This window comes from Cricetulus griseus (assembly GCF_003668045.3).
Source record: "Cricetulus griseus strain 17A/GY chromosome 1 unlocalized genomic scaffold, alternate assembly CriGri-PICRH-1.0 chr1_0, whole genome shotgun sequence".
NCBI classification, from domain to species: Eukaryota; Metazoa; Chordata; class Mammalia; order Rodentia; family Cricetidae; genus Cricetulus; species Cricetulus griseus.
The window spans coordinates 83,103,409-83,120,460 of record NW_023276806.1 but is presented as its reverse complement, the minus strand read 5'-3'; the positions used below and the strand labels follow the sequence as shown (position 1 = coordinate 83,120,460).

General features: G+C 38.3%; 1 protein-coding gene across 1 annotated transcript; it reads left to right on the top strand.

Moving 5' to 3' along the window:
* Nucleotides 1–228: 228 nt before the first annotated feature.
* Otol1 (otolin 1) lies at nucleotides 229–9,996 on the top strand. The gene is made up of 4 exons (XM_027391628.1): nucleotides 229–616; nucleotides 5,609–5,698; nucleotides 8,446–8,517; nucleotides 9,098–9,996. The coding sequence occupies exons 1-4, from the start codon at nucleotides 229–231 to the stop codon at nucleotides 9,994–9,996; spliced, it is 1,449 nt and encodes a 482-aa protein (XP_027247429.1).
* The last annotated feature ends 7,056 nt before the right edge of the window (nucleotides 9,997–17,052 follow it).

Genomic DNA, 17,052 nt, shown 5'->3' with positions numbered 1-17,052 from the left:
TACTCCTCCTAATAAATACTTGAAATAAAATGCTCCATGGTGACTCACACATACACTTACACATAAAATAGACCAGTAGTGTATCATTCTAAATCACACATGCTGTTTATTATTGTGTCTCAGAGATTTACTTTTTTCCCCCTCCTGTAAGGATAGATGGTATTAATGCTTTTATTTGGACCACTTATAATTTGTGTATATTTTTATGTCTTCTTTCCAGCCTCAAACATGTGGATATTTTCTTGGCTTTGTGTTCTTCTAATTGTTTTGGCTGTGACTGATGTGGATGCAGTAGCAAAGACCACACCATACAGCAAATTTACAAAGAAACCCGACGGGAAAGAGATGCTGAAGGGCCTAAAGCCACCCAATGGCTTCTCTCTGGATGACGAAGAAACCCTCCTTACAGAAATGGCTGCCATGGCCGAGCCCACCACTGGCCCCTCTCCCTCAGCCACCGCAGAGCCCACCACAGACCCCTCTGCCTCAGCCACTGCCAGTCTCTTTCCCTTTGAAAGCTTCTCTCTGGACACGGCTGGTTTCTTTTTGAATTGCTGCCACTGTTGTTCACTTGTCCCTGGGCAGAAAGGAAACCCTGGAAAGATGGGAGAACAAGGTACTTGAAAATGCCCAATTGAACATCCCCAGAGAGGAGGGATTGGGGTATAGAATTGTTCTGCACTGCCATGAAAGTGGCAGCGATGGGCTACTTGTCCTTAAGAATGTGATGAATGCAAATGGAAGCGTGGTTATTGATACATACTCAAATTGAGATAAAATGCAGTTCAGTAATCACAGCTATATTTATTTTAAAAAGATTTATTTTTATTGCATGGGTATTGTATTTTGCTTGCATGGATGTCTGTGGGCCACGAGTGTGCCTGGTGCCCTAAGAAGTCAGAAGAAGGTATCAGGTCCTCTGACACTGGAGTTATTGATGACTGTGAGCCATCATGTGGGTGTTGGGAATTGAATCCAGGTGCTTTAGAAGAGCAGTCTGTATTCTTAACCTGTGCAACTTCTTCAGCTTCAAACGCAGCCATATTTCAAGAGTTCTTCCTATTAACCATACAGGGCCTATGCCTACTGTACTGAGTATAAAACCTACTGTATTAATAGTGCTGGTTCTAACAGAGTCAGGAACTCCCAACTGCAGCCCTGGTGCTGAGGTTTTCTAGGCAGCTCAGGCTATGACCAGTGGAGGTTTTTTTAAGGTTGATTTTAAAAATGGTAAATGAAACTTCTATTGCGTGGCAAGAAAGTGTGGCGACTGATGGAACTTTTTTGAATGCTATTTGTAGTTAGGATTAGAAGTGGAAGGGCTGTGAGTGGAGAATGAAGTGTAAAATTCAGTTTGGTCCTCATTGAAATGCAGGAACAACACTGTCATTGCCCAGCAATTTTCTCTGTTGAACACTGTGGTTACTATTTTGAAATCTCAGATGTCACACATATATATTGAATATGCTCTCAGTTTTCCTGTAATGCACACTGGCTTTTTATGTGCTATGCAATGTAGATAACTTAAGATAAAAATAAAGATCAGAATGTCAATTTTAAATGCACCATTCCCTGAAAAAATTCATATAATGTTTGTGGCATTGAGCCCGAGGAACATAAAGCTATAAAATCAGTTAACTATGCACCCCCACTGAGCTTTTAATTGATTTCATCTTGTGGTAGGGGGTCTTACAGAGATGTGCTATTTATGCTGGGATGGATTAAGGGGTAAAGAGAATGCGATTAGGACCCCAAGATTTCCTGGCTGATGACACACTATTGGAAATGTAATGAGGCTGAGGACACCATATTTATCAGAACTCTTCATATCTTATTTGGCTGGCAAGCTGCTTAAGGATGGCCCAAAGTCAGGGCCAGAGAAGATAGCGAGTTCCATAGCAAGAGGGCTTTTGTCTCACCGGATGACACAGGAGACTGGATTGTTCTTGGCCTTCAGCTTCTCTTCTAATCTTTGTGACATATATTTGGGATGTGTGCCAAGTTTCTAGTCTTTCTGTATTACTCATATGTCATAATCTAGGGTTATGTCATCTGACTTAGAATGTTATATTTATTTATGTTATGCTGTGGATTAAGCACAGGGCTTTGTGCATACTAGGCTATTTATTGTTCTACCACTTTTTCTTTTGGGACCATTTCACAAAGTTATCCATATTGGCCTTCAAATCACCCAGAAGGTCAAGCAGATCAGGAACTTGCCTAACTGCTACCTCAGCTTTTCAAGAAGTTGCAATTACAGACCCAGGATATCAGGCTGAGCTCAGAAGGTTGACTCTACCAGATCCCTTTCCTAAGAAGGTTTCATTACTTTCTTAAGTCTCAGTTTCAACAATGGAAGCAGGGTTATTTGGAAACACAATCAATATGAATATGTGATGTCAGAAATAGAATAAATCCGTCATAAACTACATTTATCACTCAGTTAATGTGGAGGGAGTGTGGGTCTACCTTGTGAAATTCTCTGGGCCTGATACCACAGCATCCTGTTTTGTTTTTGTTTTTGTTTTGATTCAAATAGTTATTTGAGCTTAACACTTTCTTGAAATTATTTTTATTTTTTTTGAGATGAAAATATAGTTGCATCATTTCCCTCTTCTTTTTCTTTCTCCAAACCCTCCCATGCACCCTGCTTTGCTTTCTTCAAATTCATGGCCTCTTTTTTTTCTTTAATTGTTGTTACATGCATATATGTGTATACCCATGTGTTTATACATACATACATATTCCTGAATACTTAGACAGATTTGTTTAGTGACTCTTCCTGTTCTTTCTGTGTTTCTTTCATTAAAAATCTAATATAAGAGCAGCATTGAACAAATTCAAAGGAAAAGAATAAACATACACAAATCCAAACATTTCAAAATTTCCTTAACTCTCTGTCTTTGGTCAGGTGAACACACATCTTGTGGGCATCACATGATACATTTTATATTTCTTTTTATTTTATTGTATTTTATTTATTAATTTTACATGTGAACCACAGTTCTTCCTCTTTCTCCTCCTCCTCCTGTATTATCTACTTTAAAAAGTTCACTTAGATCCAATTTATGGATGAAAAAATCGCGAAACTTTAGAGTTATATTTAGTGTCCAGAAGGAAGCTCTCCATCTCTTGCTTGTTTATGGTTCAGTTGCTGTGGGTTTCCCATGTTAAGAAGAATTTTTTACATCATTTCTTAATCTTTATAAAAACACTAAAGATATTTTTATATTGCACCTGGTGATGTGCTCCTGGTTCAGTGAGCATTTGGTCAACTAAGAGGTTGCAGCACTTGCCAGTGCAAAGACTGGAGGCAAAATCAATTGGTTTACCTTGAAAACTTAGATTTCTCCCTTCTATTCAACCTTAAGATGTTAAAGAGAATACATCCTAGGTATACATGTAGATGTCATGGTAGTCAGCCTTCCTCTGGGCCCCACATGCAGTAGCATGATGCTTCTTTGCCAACTCAGGGGTGTGCTTTGTTGTTTCCCTCAGTAGTAGAACCCCACCGAACCTTGGGAGGAGACACTGCACAGCAAACTGTGATTGACTTTCTTGTTTACCCTCATCTCCTCTGCTTAGTCTATCTCTATTTCTCTTCTCCATGCAATTCTCTTTCAAATGGAAGAGACTGCCTTCAGCCCTAACCTCTACTGCAAACAATTTATTAAAGGTTTTCTTCTCCAAATTTACAGTTTCTTCCAAAGATGAATTCTACTGAATATAATTTTCTGTTTCATTCTATTCCATTAACCTTAATTATAATTAAAATGAAATTTTGTAATTTCATTGAGTGTGATTATCTATATGGTAAACTTTTGGAGAAATTAGCCTTGAATTATTCCAAGTAAAAAGCAATTTTTGCTCTGCAAATAGGTCTGAACTTGCAGAAAGAATAATTAATTGAGTTAGGTGATTTCTAGGCAAGTGTCTGCCTGGATGAATAAGCATATCTGTGGTGGTTTGAAAGAGAAATGCCCCCATGGGCTCCTATTTACATGCTTAGTATGGCAGGCTTTCTTATGGGCCACCAACCAGCTTGCAAATCACGACATGGATACTTACGGTTAATTATGAATGTTTGACCTTAGTTTATGCTTGTCCCACTAGCTCGTATAACTTAATTTAACCTCTTTCTCTTCATCTATGTTTTGCTGTGGGGCTTTTTTTTTTAACCTTTCTTTCATTCAATGTCTGTCTGTCTGTTCTTGCTCTCTTTCCCCCTAGTTATTCATTCTGCCAACCAGCTCTGCCTATCCCTTTGCTGCCTAGCTATTGGCTGTTGAACTTTTTATTAGATCAACCAAGTGCCTTAGGCAGGCAAAGCAACACATCTTTACATCGTTAAACAAATTCAGCACAAACAAATGTAACACATTTTTACATAGTTAAACAAATGCAATGTAAACAAATGCAATACATCTTTGCCTAGTTAAAGTAATATTCCACAACTGCTTAGTTCCCAGTTTGGGAACTATCTAGGAAGGATTAGGAGGTGTGGCCATGTTGGAGGAGTATCACTGTGGGTAGGTTTGGAGGTTTTAAAAATCCAAGCCAGGCCCAGCCTACCTTGTCTGTCTCTGCCCACTGCCTGTGGATCAGGATGTAAAGCTCTCAGCTATTGCTTCAGTGTTCTTCCTGTCTGCTTCCCACTGTGATGGTAAGGTACTTTACTATCCCCTGGGACTGTGACCCTCAAATTAAATGATTTCTGTGGGTTGTCTTGGTGATGGTGTCTCTTCACAACAATGCAATAGTAATTAAGACAATATCCAGTAACATCAGAGACTTGCATGATCTCCACTGTGTCTGCCTCTCAGCCCCTATCCCCATTCTTGGTCACTACTTTCATGCACAATGCTATTTTTCAGTTGTTTGAAGGCACTTTTTTGTCTCTTTGTTTCTTTTGGTTTGTTTTTTTTAAAGACACTTCAAGAAATTCTAATTCCTTCATTGAGTCTTTGCTTAATACTGTTTTCTCAGGCAATTCTCTTCTGATCCCATAAATACAATTCATTTTATTTTGAACTGTAACTTACAGTGGAATCTTCCTATTTTTCTTTATACCAACTACAGTGGGACAATTTCTGTTTCTTTTTATGTTCATCTGTTTAATATTTATCTTGCATAGATTCTCATCCCTGTGGGGATGACCGGATTTCTAGTACCTAGCAAGATGCTTTATTGTACAGGAAATGTCACAAATAGTTCCTAATCAAGGACTAAGTGGATGAATGGGAATCTCAAAGTGTTTGGTATTGTGTTTTTACTTCCAATTTAAAAGTGTGGTCCTATGAGGTTAAGTGTCAGATAATCATTTTGTTTTTGTCATTTGATATAGTGCCGCTTCCCTGAATCATTTGATCACTGCCATGACTATAGTGACAAGTATTAATGGGCTCAATTTATCTATTCAGGTAGTACAAAATTGCAAATCAGACAAAAATATTGCCCTTAGAACTCCGTAATGGCTTATTCACACCAGATTTTATCATTAGGACATTGGCAGCTTTTGGGTTCAATAAAGTAACTGCCTCTTCCTCTGAACTAATGAATTTCAAAATACAATTTTTCTATTGTGATGATTGTAAAACTTCATTTCTAGGTCCTAAAGGAGAAACTGGTGACATTGGCAGCCCAGGGCCGCCAGGAATCACTGGACCACAAGGCCCCAAAGGCCAGAAAGGAGAGAAGGGTAAGTAACCCTTCCATTTCAGATCAAACTCAGGGAGACACTGCATCATTCTTAAGAAATTCAGTTTGCTAAAAAAAGGCTAGATTATTGAAAGTGGGTTTTTAAGAGTGCAAACACTTGATAAATCATCTCACATATAAATTTGACATAAAATATTAAATTTATACTTGCCACTTGAAAAACTTACAGGTAAATGGGAATCCCTCCCCTCTCTTTCTCTCTCTCACATGCACGCACTCGCGCGCACGTGCGCGCGCACACACACACACACACACACACACACACACACACACACACACACACTCCAGGAAGGGATCAGGAAATAGACATTATGTTTTGATTATGTTTTTCCATCTCCCAACTCCTCCCAGATCCCCTCCTTACCCACCTAACTTGATGTTCTCTCTCTTCTCTCTCTCTCTCTCTCTCTCTCTCTCTCTCTCTCTCTTTCTCCATGCTTCCTAAAACCAAAACCAAAACCAAGAACAGAAACCAAAACAAACAAATCATAAGAAAAAATACCAAGAGAAACTCTTGAATAGCCTTTCCACTGCTTATTGGCCACCAGTGTGACCCAGATACTAGAAGTTACACAGTATAGTCTCAGGGAAAGTTCCTTTCTTTCAGTGTGCGATCTTGTATTCCTTCTTTTCCTTGCTCTAGTACTGGGAAATGAGGCCATACATGCTAGGGAAGGGCTCTTCCACTGAGTTGTACACACCCGGTTAAGTATGGATTTTTTCCTTAACAATACAATTAATTTAACATTAAATAGCACTAGAGCAGGCAACCCTGCAGAATACTCAGTTTAGGTAGAGAGCTGGATATTAAGGAGAATTTGATACTGTCTTTGGCTCAGTCTGAAATCAGAGGCAGTATCAATTATGGGCTGCTGAATAAATATTATAATCTCAAAATATAGGAAATAATTAAAACACAACAATGATTTTACACTGCCTGGAACCTGGCAGAAGTGGACGTTTATTGACTTACAACCTGTTTATCAAAGCAGATTTGTAGCTATGAACACTTTCATTGATCTTTTCCTGCCCAAGAAGTCTATAACTCTGAATACATCAGCATACAAGTCTTTCTTCCCCAGAAATGCCTGGTTCTTTGGGCACTTTAATGTACTGTAAAGTTACAGATTCACTGGGATATTTAGAATTCACCTCAGTGAATACTGGTACCCTATAGAAATATCATCTATTCATCAAGCTCAGTGTTTTAGCTTCAGTGTCATATGTCAGAAGGCCTAATATCATATATACATCACCCTCTGTGTGGCTCAGGAACTGCCTAACTCATTCCTGCTGGAACAGTCAGTGAAGTAATTACTCAGAAAATATGCTTAGGTAAGAGAGCACTACTTCGCACTTGTCAGTTCTGCGATTTTCATTCTTGGAAACATTTAGTCCTTTTGTGGCTGAATTATAATAGCGGGGAGCCTGTGAAATAAGGATGAGTGATGAAGCTCCTTGGTGCTTCATACATTTTGGAAGCTAGACTTCTGGAAGTGGAAGAAAATCCGGGAGGTACCTTGAGATACGGTTCTTAAGAAGATGCTTTGATGAATGATCAAAGTAGTTTCATTCAGCCAGTCTCTATAAAGTGGCAACTCTACTTTCCTTTTACTTCCAGACTTATCGTGGACTCCTGGTTAAGAATGAAAGCTAAAAAATTTCCAAAGCCTTGCTTGAATGGTTGCATGCTAGTTAGTCATCATCTAACTGAATGCTTTCAATTAAGGCAATTAATCTCCTTAAATAAATTTAAGAAATGCCAGTAATGCCCATAGCAATACACCTTTAATCCCAGCACTTCGGGAGGCAGAGGCAGGCAAATCTCTCTGAGTTCAAGGCCAGTCTGATCTTCATAGTGAATTTCAAAACAGCCAGGGACACACAGTGAATCTGGTTTTAAATAAAATAAAAAGAATGCCGGTAACGCTGGGTGAAGCTGGCCAGCATTCCGTTACTGACAAGGAGGGAATAGGCTTGGTCCTTCAATTGCAATCAACATCAGAACCTGTCAGAATACATTTAGACATTTTCCTGGTACCCCATGCTTTTGTGTGGAGTAATAATAGAGAAGCCAGCTCCTTAGGAAGCCAGGTCCTAGAGTGACCCATGTTGGATTTCTCTGCCTTGTTATTTTGGCAAATATCTGAATGTCTAAATCCTTTATTATCATAAATGTTTCCTGTGGCTCTGTAAGAGTACACAAAAGTTATTCCAACATGCAATGAAAATTTTGATAGTGCCTGTTAAGTGTAGTTTTTCATTCCTGGATTCGTTTTGTGGTAATTTTAGCTGATGGATGAGTGGGGTGCTCTCTCCCTCTCTCCCTCCCTTCCTTCCTTCCCCTCTCTCTTTTCCTCTGTCTGTTTAAACTTCTATGGTGGGTGACAAACAAAAGAGATATTTTGACTGCCATTCAACATTTGCAATAGGAAAAAGGCCAGCACACACACACATTTGCCGACTGTTAGGAATTTCATGAGGAATTTAAAGAATCTTGTGAAGGTGGTGAAAAAGAGGAGTTCTGCTCAAAGAGATCAGCTCTTACTCTCCTTTAAGTGGCTTCCCATTAACCAGAACTCAACACTCCCAATGCCCTTCAACACATTCCTTTTTCATACTGTTTTACCTTTAAGCAAATTTGTTAAGAAACTTTGGAATGTGGCACTTGTTAGATTTATCCCAAATGACATATCTGCTTTGAAATTAATCCCTGTACTATTTTAGGACTAAAGGGAGAACGGGGGGACCAAGGAGCAGGTGGTGTTCCAGGATACCCAGGAAAGCCTGGAGAGCAAGGTAAAGTTGAATCTACCATGTGAGGACCAGAGTACAGGACAGGCAAGCCCTGTCTCCTCCTGTTTGGAGAAGTAGGTATGACAAGGTTTGTATTCAGATTCTCATTATTTTAATAACTCAATGTAGTCATTGGACAGGGTGAGTCTAGGGGTTGAGACGTTAAGCAAATAGTCTATTCTTCTCCCTTTCTGGAGCTTTCATCAGAAGGAATCTGTGTTTCCATTTTTGGACCTGCGAGACTGGGTGTAGATGGCTAAAACAGAAATTGAAGGGCTTACATGACTCTGACCAAATGCAAAAGCTAGAGGAATAAAACAGTTCTGTATTATCTTAAAAGTAAAGGAAAAAAACCCAAAACATTATTGTTTCTTGGAAACCTTAGCTATTCTTCTTCTGAGAACATGACATGGTAATTACTGTTCACTACATTTAATGACTCGTAGAAGCAGACACTACGGAGACAAGAACCAGGTTTACAGGTCCCACTGGTTGTTAATATTTTAATATTTTAGGTCTATGGTAATAGAATGCTGTCATAGCCTACATGATTCTTAAGCATTATTTTACTTTTCCATTTCAGGTGGACTTGGTCCCAAGGGAGATAAAGGAAACATCGGCCCGGCAGGAACAAAAGGACAAAAAGGCTCCAAAGGGGACCTGTGTGGGAATGGCACTAAAGGAGAGAAAGGGGACCCTGGGGCCTCTGGTGCCCATGGCTTTATTGGAGAGCCTGGGGTCAAGGGTGAGAAGGGGGTTGTTGGGGAGAAAGGCAACCGTGGAGATCCTGGGGAGAGGGGAGAAAAGGGAGAGAAAGGCGAGGCAGGGATGGAGGGAGAAAAAGGTAGCAGAGGAGATGCTGGGGCAGAAGGCAAAGGCGGCTTGGATGGTCTACCTGGACCCAGAGGTGATCCTGGCCCTAAGGGAGAAAAAGGAGATACAGGTCCTCCTGGTTTTACTGGACCTGGCGGGCCAAAGGGTGAGCTTGGGAGCAAAGGGGCTCGAGGGCCTACTGGGAAGAAGGGCTCCCGGGGTGTCAAGGGGTCCAAAGGAGAGGCCACTCAAGTTCCACAATCGGCTTTTAGTGCCCTTTTGTCCAAGCCTTTTCCTGCCCCAAACATCCCCATCAAATTTGACAAGATTCTATCCAATGACCAAGGGGATTATAGCCCCATCACTGGGAAGTTTAACTGCAGTGCTCCTGGGACATATGTCTTTTCCTATCATGTCACTGTCAGGGGTCGACCTGCTCGCATCAGCCTCGTGGCCCGCAACAAGAAACAGTTCAAGTCCAGAGAGACGCTCTATGGTCAGCAAGTAGACCAGGCCTCCCTCCTCCTCATTCTGAAATTGAGTGCAGGAGATCAAGTGTGGCTAGAAGTGTCAAAGGACTGGAACGGACTGTACGTCGGTCCTGAGGATGACAGCATTTTTAGTGGGTTCCTTCTGTACCCAGAGGAAACTCTCAGAAAGTCACCATAAATTTGGGTTTTGGACACTGCACTTTTGATTTAGTCTATTAATCTTGAGTAGAGCTCTTAAAGACTTCGATTTTTCATGATTATAAATGTAATACAGAAACATTTAGAAATTGTATAACATAGAGTCAACTACTCCTATTTCAAAGCATCTCCTTTGAAATAGTCATATGTCTTTGAGAACACGTCTATTAAGTTGGTAGCTAACATTTTTAGTTTAGCATTATAATGAAATTACTGATGCCATTTAAGGAATTAATAATGCCAAGGTTCAGAACTATGAATGAGGTTTATAATTAAAAAAGTATTTATGTGATGGTTTGAATAAGAATGGTTCCCATAGGTTCAGACATATTTGAATGTTTGGCCACAGGGAGTAAAACTGTTTGAAAGAATTACCAAGCGTGGTCTTGTTGCAGGAAGTATGTCACTAGGAGTGGGCTTTGAGGTTTCAAAAGCCTGTGCCAGGCCTCGTCTCTCTCTCTTTCTGCTTGCTGCCTGAGCATCAGGATGACAAGCTCTCAGCTATTGCTCCAGCATCGTGCCTGTCTGCTTCCCACTCTGATGGTTATGTACCCTACTACTCTCTGGAACCACATGCCCCAAATTAAATACTTTGTATTATGAGAGTTGTCTTGGTCATGGTGTCTCTTCCTATCAATAGAACACTGACTAAGACAATTGTAGCTGGAGTTTCTGTTCTGCCTGGTATCCTACTAATTACTTTCTTTTATCTCATATAATGACACATCACCCTATTCTGTGTGAATGTGAGATCAGCAGCTGACAGACCATGATGACAGCTCTTTCGCAAAGTCCCTGATTCTCTTGGAAGTGCTGCCTTTCAACACAATAGGGGCATTCTCCTTTCAGTTTTAATTCAGAAATACACAGGCAGTGTGGCAAAGAATTGGCAAAATAGCTTTAAAATTTATTCATGTGTAAGGATTTGCACATAAGCCTATATTATGTAGACTAAGGTTAAATGTAAAAAAGAAAATTGATAAAGATGTCACTCAGTTAACTATTCATCAAATTGTTGTGCATAGAACTGAATGTCCCCAAGAGGCTCAAGAACAAAATTAAATCAGTATTGATCAAAATTTCAACCCTTTCTTCATGATAGAACATTTAATTAGAATACATTATTTGGCATCATTATCATTATCTCTATAATAATTAATTCCAGTTATTCAGTGATAACATTTTGGGAACAGGTGGGGGTAGGAAATTCATTTGCAAAGTGAATGTTGAATAACTGTGAATATTGGATAATTCAGCAGTTTCGTTCTTCTATAAAAGTGAAATTTATTGAATCCAAATGGAATTTGGTTTTGCAGAGGTATAGTTATACAGATTTGCAAATCTCTGTGTGCCAAGCCAGGAAAAGGGTGCTGAGGAATTTTCTGCCAACTTGGGCAAGCATTCACTTTTGAGATCCTCATCCATATGTATATTAACAGAGTGTTTCCCAAACAGTTCAGAGGAGTGCCATTTCTAGATGTTATTGTGAATCACTAGAAAAAAGTGCTTTGATATTAAACAAATGTTGTAAGTGCTAATATATATATATATATATATATATATATTATATATGTGTGTGTGTGTGTGTGTGTGTGTGTGTGTGTGTGTGTGTAATGTAATCTCTGACATTTGCACAGGTAATAAATTAGCTTCATTGTTTTTCTATTCAATGACCCTGAGAACATTGTTGGTTTTGAGTTCATTTCATGAACAATGTTCTTTCGGATGTTAATTTTGGAAATGTTGCATTAGTTTCTTATCCAATGATTTTCTTCTGTGTAGACCAGAATGTGGCTTTAGTTATGGCCGTACCTGTATTTTTATAGGGGAAGAATGAGATAGCTTGCAAGTTATTTAAATAAGTCTCACCTCATTTGAAATCCTTCTTTCCCAATTTGGGTATTAAATAGTGAAGTGATTCGGGAACTGAGAGTTGTCTCTCTTGATTTTCGATTCCTATGTTTTTTTCTTTTCTTAAATCTGTATTATTTTATTTTGTGTATAGGAGTGATTTGCCCATGCATATGTTTGTGCACCATGTTTGTGCTTGGTACCTAAGGAAGCCAGAAGATGACATTAGATCCCCTGGAATAGGAGTTACAGACAGTTTGTGGGCTGTCATTTGGTGTCAGGATTCAAACTTGGGTCCTCCGGAAGACCACTGAGTGCTCTTAACAAATGAGCCACATCTCTAGTCCCCTTTCCTTTCCTTTATACCACGTCTAACACTGAATTTGAGGAGGCTATGAACCAACTAACACAGGAAGATAGAGTAATAAAAATACAAACACAAATACATTAAAGATGAAGACACCTGGGCAGAGGGCTAGCAAGGGAGCAATTCACCTGTAAGTTTTATGGTATTTGACAGCGTCTTACATCTGTTTGTGATGGGCATTTTATAAGAAGTTTAAAATGTTTAGGGTTACTATCTAAAATTGATGGTAATTATGAACATTTTACAAGGTATCCAAAACAAAGTAGTTGCTGCTTATGGAAATTGCTTTCTGATATTTCAAACTATGAGAGTAGAAAAATGGTACAAGTGTTCCCTTCTTTCAAGGTATCACGTGTGCTGTCTTATTAAATAGACTCAAGGATAGATCTCTTCTATATTAAGGATTTAGGTTCTGCACCTGTCCTACTCATACCCTCATGACTACCAATGGCCATTCTGGAATGTCAGTCCTGAAAACCAAACTACACAGATGGCCAAGAATGAAGCTGACACCTAAAGCTTAGCACAGCCAAGTCAAATTCTGGGATTCTCATACCCTTCAAGGCACTAATGGCATCTGCTATCATTTGTCCAGGAGAGAAACCTTGTATCATTTAAAGTTTTCATTCATACCTAAGTACACTTAATGCTCCAGGGTCTATCCAGAGTTTGATGACTTTCTCCCATCTTCACTGCCCTTATTCTAGTCAGGTTATCATAATTTATAGCCTAGTTTATCAGAATAACCTCTTAACTGGATCCCTCAAACATTTAAAGAAAGTGGGCCTGACAGACTACATGTTTAAATATTTAAGACAAAGATGAAGGTAACAAATGATTCTTTAAAGTATAGTCTGCTTCTCTAGTTGTAGTATATGTTGTTTATTGAAAAATCTTTTGAAAGCTACATTTTTTATTAATATAAGTTATAGTATACAAGATAGATAAAGTGAGTGAATGAATGTTTACATAGGCATGCTAGGATTGGATGAATAAATAAAATAAATATATTAATTCCTGAATTATATATTTTTCATAGATGTCATTTTCAAAGCTTAATTTCATAAAAATCTGATATATTTCTGTAAACAATTCTTCTATTGACAGTTTTGTCAAGTCAATCATCTTTGTTGGTATTCTTAGCAATTTAAAAAATTTCTATCAACTTGGGAAAACTTCACCTAGCCAAATTTGTAATAAAAGTTAGGCTTCTCATGATGACACACACCTTTAATCCCAGCACTTGGGAGGCAGAGGCAAGCCTGGTCTACAGAGTAAGTTCCAGGGCAACCAGGGATATGCAGAGAAATCCTGTCTGGCAAAACCAAAACTCAAACCAAACCAAACAAAAAACCCTTAGAAGTGAACTGGCAATTTACATATTATAGTCAAATATTGCAGTAGGGACTTGATAAGATGTATTACCACTGTTATATACAAGTTGCAAAATATTTAAATTTTATCATATAAACTCATGCTTGCTTACATTACCATTCCACTATCTATGAATGATAATTTTAGAACCTAAATCCATTGTGTTTTCTCTTTGAATGACTGTCTCTCCAACCCTGGACTTATTCAAATACAAAATTGAGTCATATGAAGAGTTAAATATTGGATAATATCCTTTAACTATTAAACTTTGAAATTACTATACAGTTTGTAGGTATGCCATGAATGGTGATGTAGCTCATCTTATAAGATGTTTCCAGGTAACCATGTGCCCACCATTTCCTCTCATTTAAACCTTTATTCAGATACAATCTTTTCAGAGAACCCTTCTCGAATCATTCAATTTTCAGTTGCGAACTTCATGTCCCGACTCATCTCTTCACTCCTACATGGTATATGCCTTACCTATGAATTTTCTTATTTTCTATATTATCCCAGAAAGTATTTTCCATGAAGCCAATGATTTCCAACTGTTTCTTTTTATTAACTTTTTTCATACAATATATTCTGATCCTGGTTTTCCCTCTCTTATCTCTTCCCAGATCCTCTCCGCATCTCCACCAATAAAATCCCATACCTTCTTTCTCTCCCTCTTTCCAAAATAAAAAGGCAAATAAAACAAGACCGGATAAACAACTTAAACAGACATATAACACCCTACTGAAATAAAGTTAGCCATTGAAAGTTTCCCATCCCCAAAAGGCGAGGGCCAGATGGAGTCAATGCAGATTTCTACCAGATCTTCAAAGAAAAATAGTACAAATACTCCTCAAATTATTCTGCAAAATAGAAACAGAAGGAACATTATCTAATTCTCTTTTAGGAAGAATCAATTACCCTGATACTTAAAACACAGATAGACCCATCAGAAAAGGAAAACTATAGACTAATTTCTCTTATGAACATAGATGCAAAAATTCTCAATAAAATACTTGCAAACTTAATCCAAGAACACATCAAAAACATTGTCCTCCATGATCAAGTAAGCTTTATCCCAGAGATGTAGGGATGGGATGGTTTAATAAATGAAAATCAATAAATGTAATCCACCACATAAACAGACTCAAAGACAGAAACCACACGATGCAGAAAAGACCATAGACAAAAACTCCAACATCCCTTCATTGTAAAAAAATATCTGGAGAGACTAGTAGTACAAGGGGCATATCTCAACATAATGAAGACAGTTTGCAGCAAGCCCACAGGCAACATTGACATAAACAGAGAAATTAAAAGCATTTCCACTAATAACAGGAACAAGACAAGGATGTCCACTTTTTCCATACCTATTCAATAGTCCTTCAGGTCTTAGCTAGAGCAACAAGACAACTGATGTAGATCAAAGGAATACAAATGGGAAAGGAAGAATTCAAAGTATCATTGTTTGTATATGATACTATTTCATAGCCTAAAAATTCCACCAAGGAACTTCTACAGCTGATAAATATTTTCATCAAAGTAGCAGGATACAAAATTAACATAAAAACTTAGTAGCCTTTATATATACAAAGAATATCAAATGACTGAGAAAGAAACTTAGGGAAACAGTATCTTTCACAATAGTCTGAGAAACAGTATGTTGGGGTAACTCTAGTTGAGCAAGTGGAAAAAATGTATCATAAAATCTTTAAGACATTGAAGAAGGAAATTGAAGCTATCAGAAGACAGAAAGATCTCCCATGCTCACATATTGATAAGATTAATATAGAGAAAATTGCCATTCTTCTAAAAGCAAACTATAGATTCAATACAATTCCTGTCAAAATTCCACACAATACTATACATAAATTGGAAAGACAATTTTAGCTTCATATGAGAACACACATACATACACGAATGAAAAACAGGAAAGCCAAAACAATTTTGAATAATAAAAAAATGCTATTTGTATCACTATCTCCAATCGTAAATTGAAGAGCTGTTTTAGCAAAAGCAGCGTTATATTGGTATAACAACAAATACAATGACAAATAGAATTTAATTGAAGACCCAAACATAGACTCCTGATTTTTGAGAAAGAAGCCAGAATCACCCACTGGAAAAAAATAAGATAATATTTCCAACAAACGGTACTGGTCAAACTGGATGGCTGCACATAGATGATTTGTACTTATTATCATGCACAACCTCAACTTTAAATGGATTCAAGACCTCAACCTAAAGGCCAGACAGACTGAATCTGATAGAAGAGGAAGTAGAGAACATTCTTGAATTCACCAGCACATGACAAGATTTTCTGAACAGAACTTAAGCACTAAGAACAACAATTAATATACGGGACCTCATGAAAATGAGAAGCTTTTGTACCAAGCAAAGATCACTGTCAGTTGGACAAAACAGCAGGCTCCAGAATGGGAAAGACCTTTACCAATTACATTTGACTCATGCCTAAAATATATTAACAATAAAACACTGGACACCAAGAAAACAAACAACCTAATGGAAAAAATGGGACACAGGGGATTATACAGAATTCTCAAGAGGTGAAACTTGAATGGCCGATACTGAAGGCCATTGATACTGAAGGAAATGTTCAACATCCTTATTCATCAATGTAAATGCAAACTATTTTAAAATTACATTTCACATCAGTCAGACTGGCCAAGATCAATCAAACAAATGACAGCTCATGCTGGTGAGGATGTAGGGTAAGGTAAACATTCATCTATTGCTGCTGAGAGTGCAAACTTGTACAGCCACTATAGAAATCAGTGTGACGGTTCCACAGAAATAGATAGACCTTAAGATCCAGCTATACCATTCTTGAGCATATACCTCAATGGTGTTCATTGCTGCTCTATTCATAATAGCCAGAGATTGGAAACAGCCTAGATTCCCACCAATAGGAAAATGGATAAAAATGTGGCACATTTATACAATGGAATATTATTCAGCTGTTATAAAATGAAATGAAGTTCATAGGTAAATGTACAGAATTCAAAAAACAAAAAACCAAAAGCAAACACCCCCCCCCCCAAACCATATGGAGTAAGGGAATCCAGATCCCAAAAGCGAAATATGGTATGTAGTGTATTCCCTTCTATGTGGATGTTAGCTTTTAGGACTTTGATAGTCCTGCTATAACCCATGTAACCACATCTCCCAACAAAGGGGAAATAGAACCGACAGTGATGGGGATGGTAGTGGAAGTGAGGGTTAGATGGAGAGGGGCAGGGGAGAGGGGGTAAGGGAGGGAATTTGGGGATGGAAAGCTAACACTAGAAGCCATTTGGTGGGGACATATGAAAACCTACTACAGTAGAAGCTTCTTAACACACACACACACACACACACACACACACACACACACACACACGAAACCTAAATGGAGTCAAATAGCCTCAACTAGACATCTTTTACCAGCAA

Coding starts and splice junctions, on each gene's coding strand:
- Otol1 (XM_027391628.1), top strand. CDS start 229: ATGTGGATATTTTCTTGGCTTTGTGTTCTTCTAATTGTTTTGGCTGTG. Junction 617..5,608: donor TGGAAAGATGGGAGAACAAG/GTACTTGAAAAT, acceptor CTTCATTTCTAG/GTCCTAAAGGAGAAACTGGT. Junction 8,518..9,097: donor AGGAAAGCCTGGAGAGCAAG/GTAAAGTTGAAT, acceptor TTTCCATTTCAG/GTGGACTTGGTCCCAAGGGA.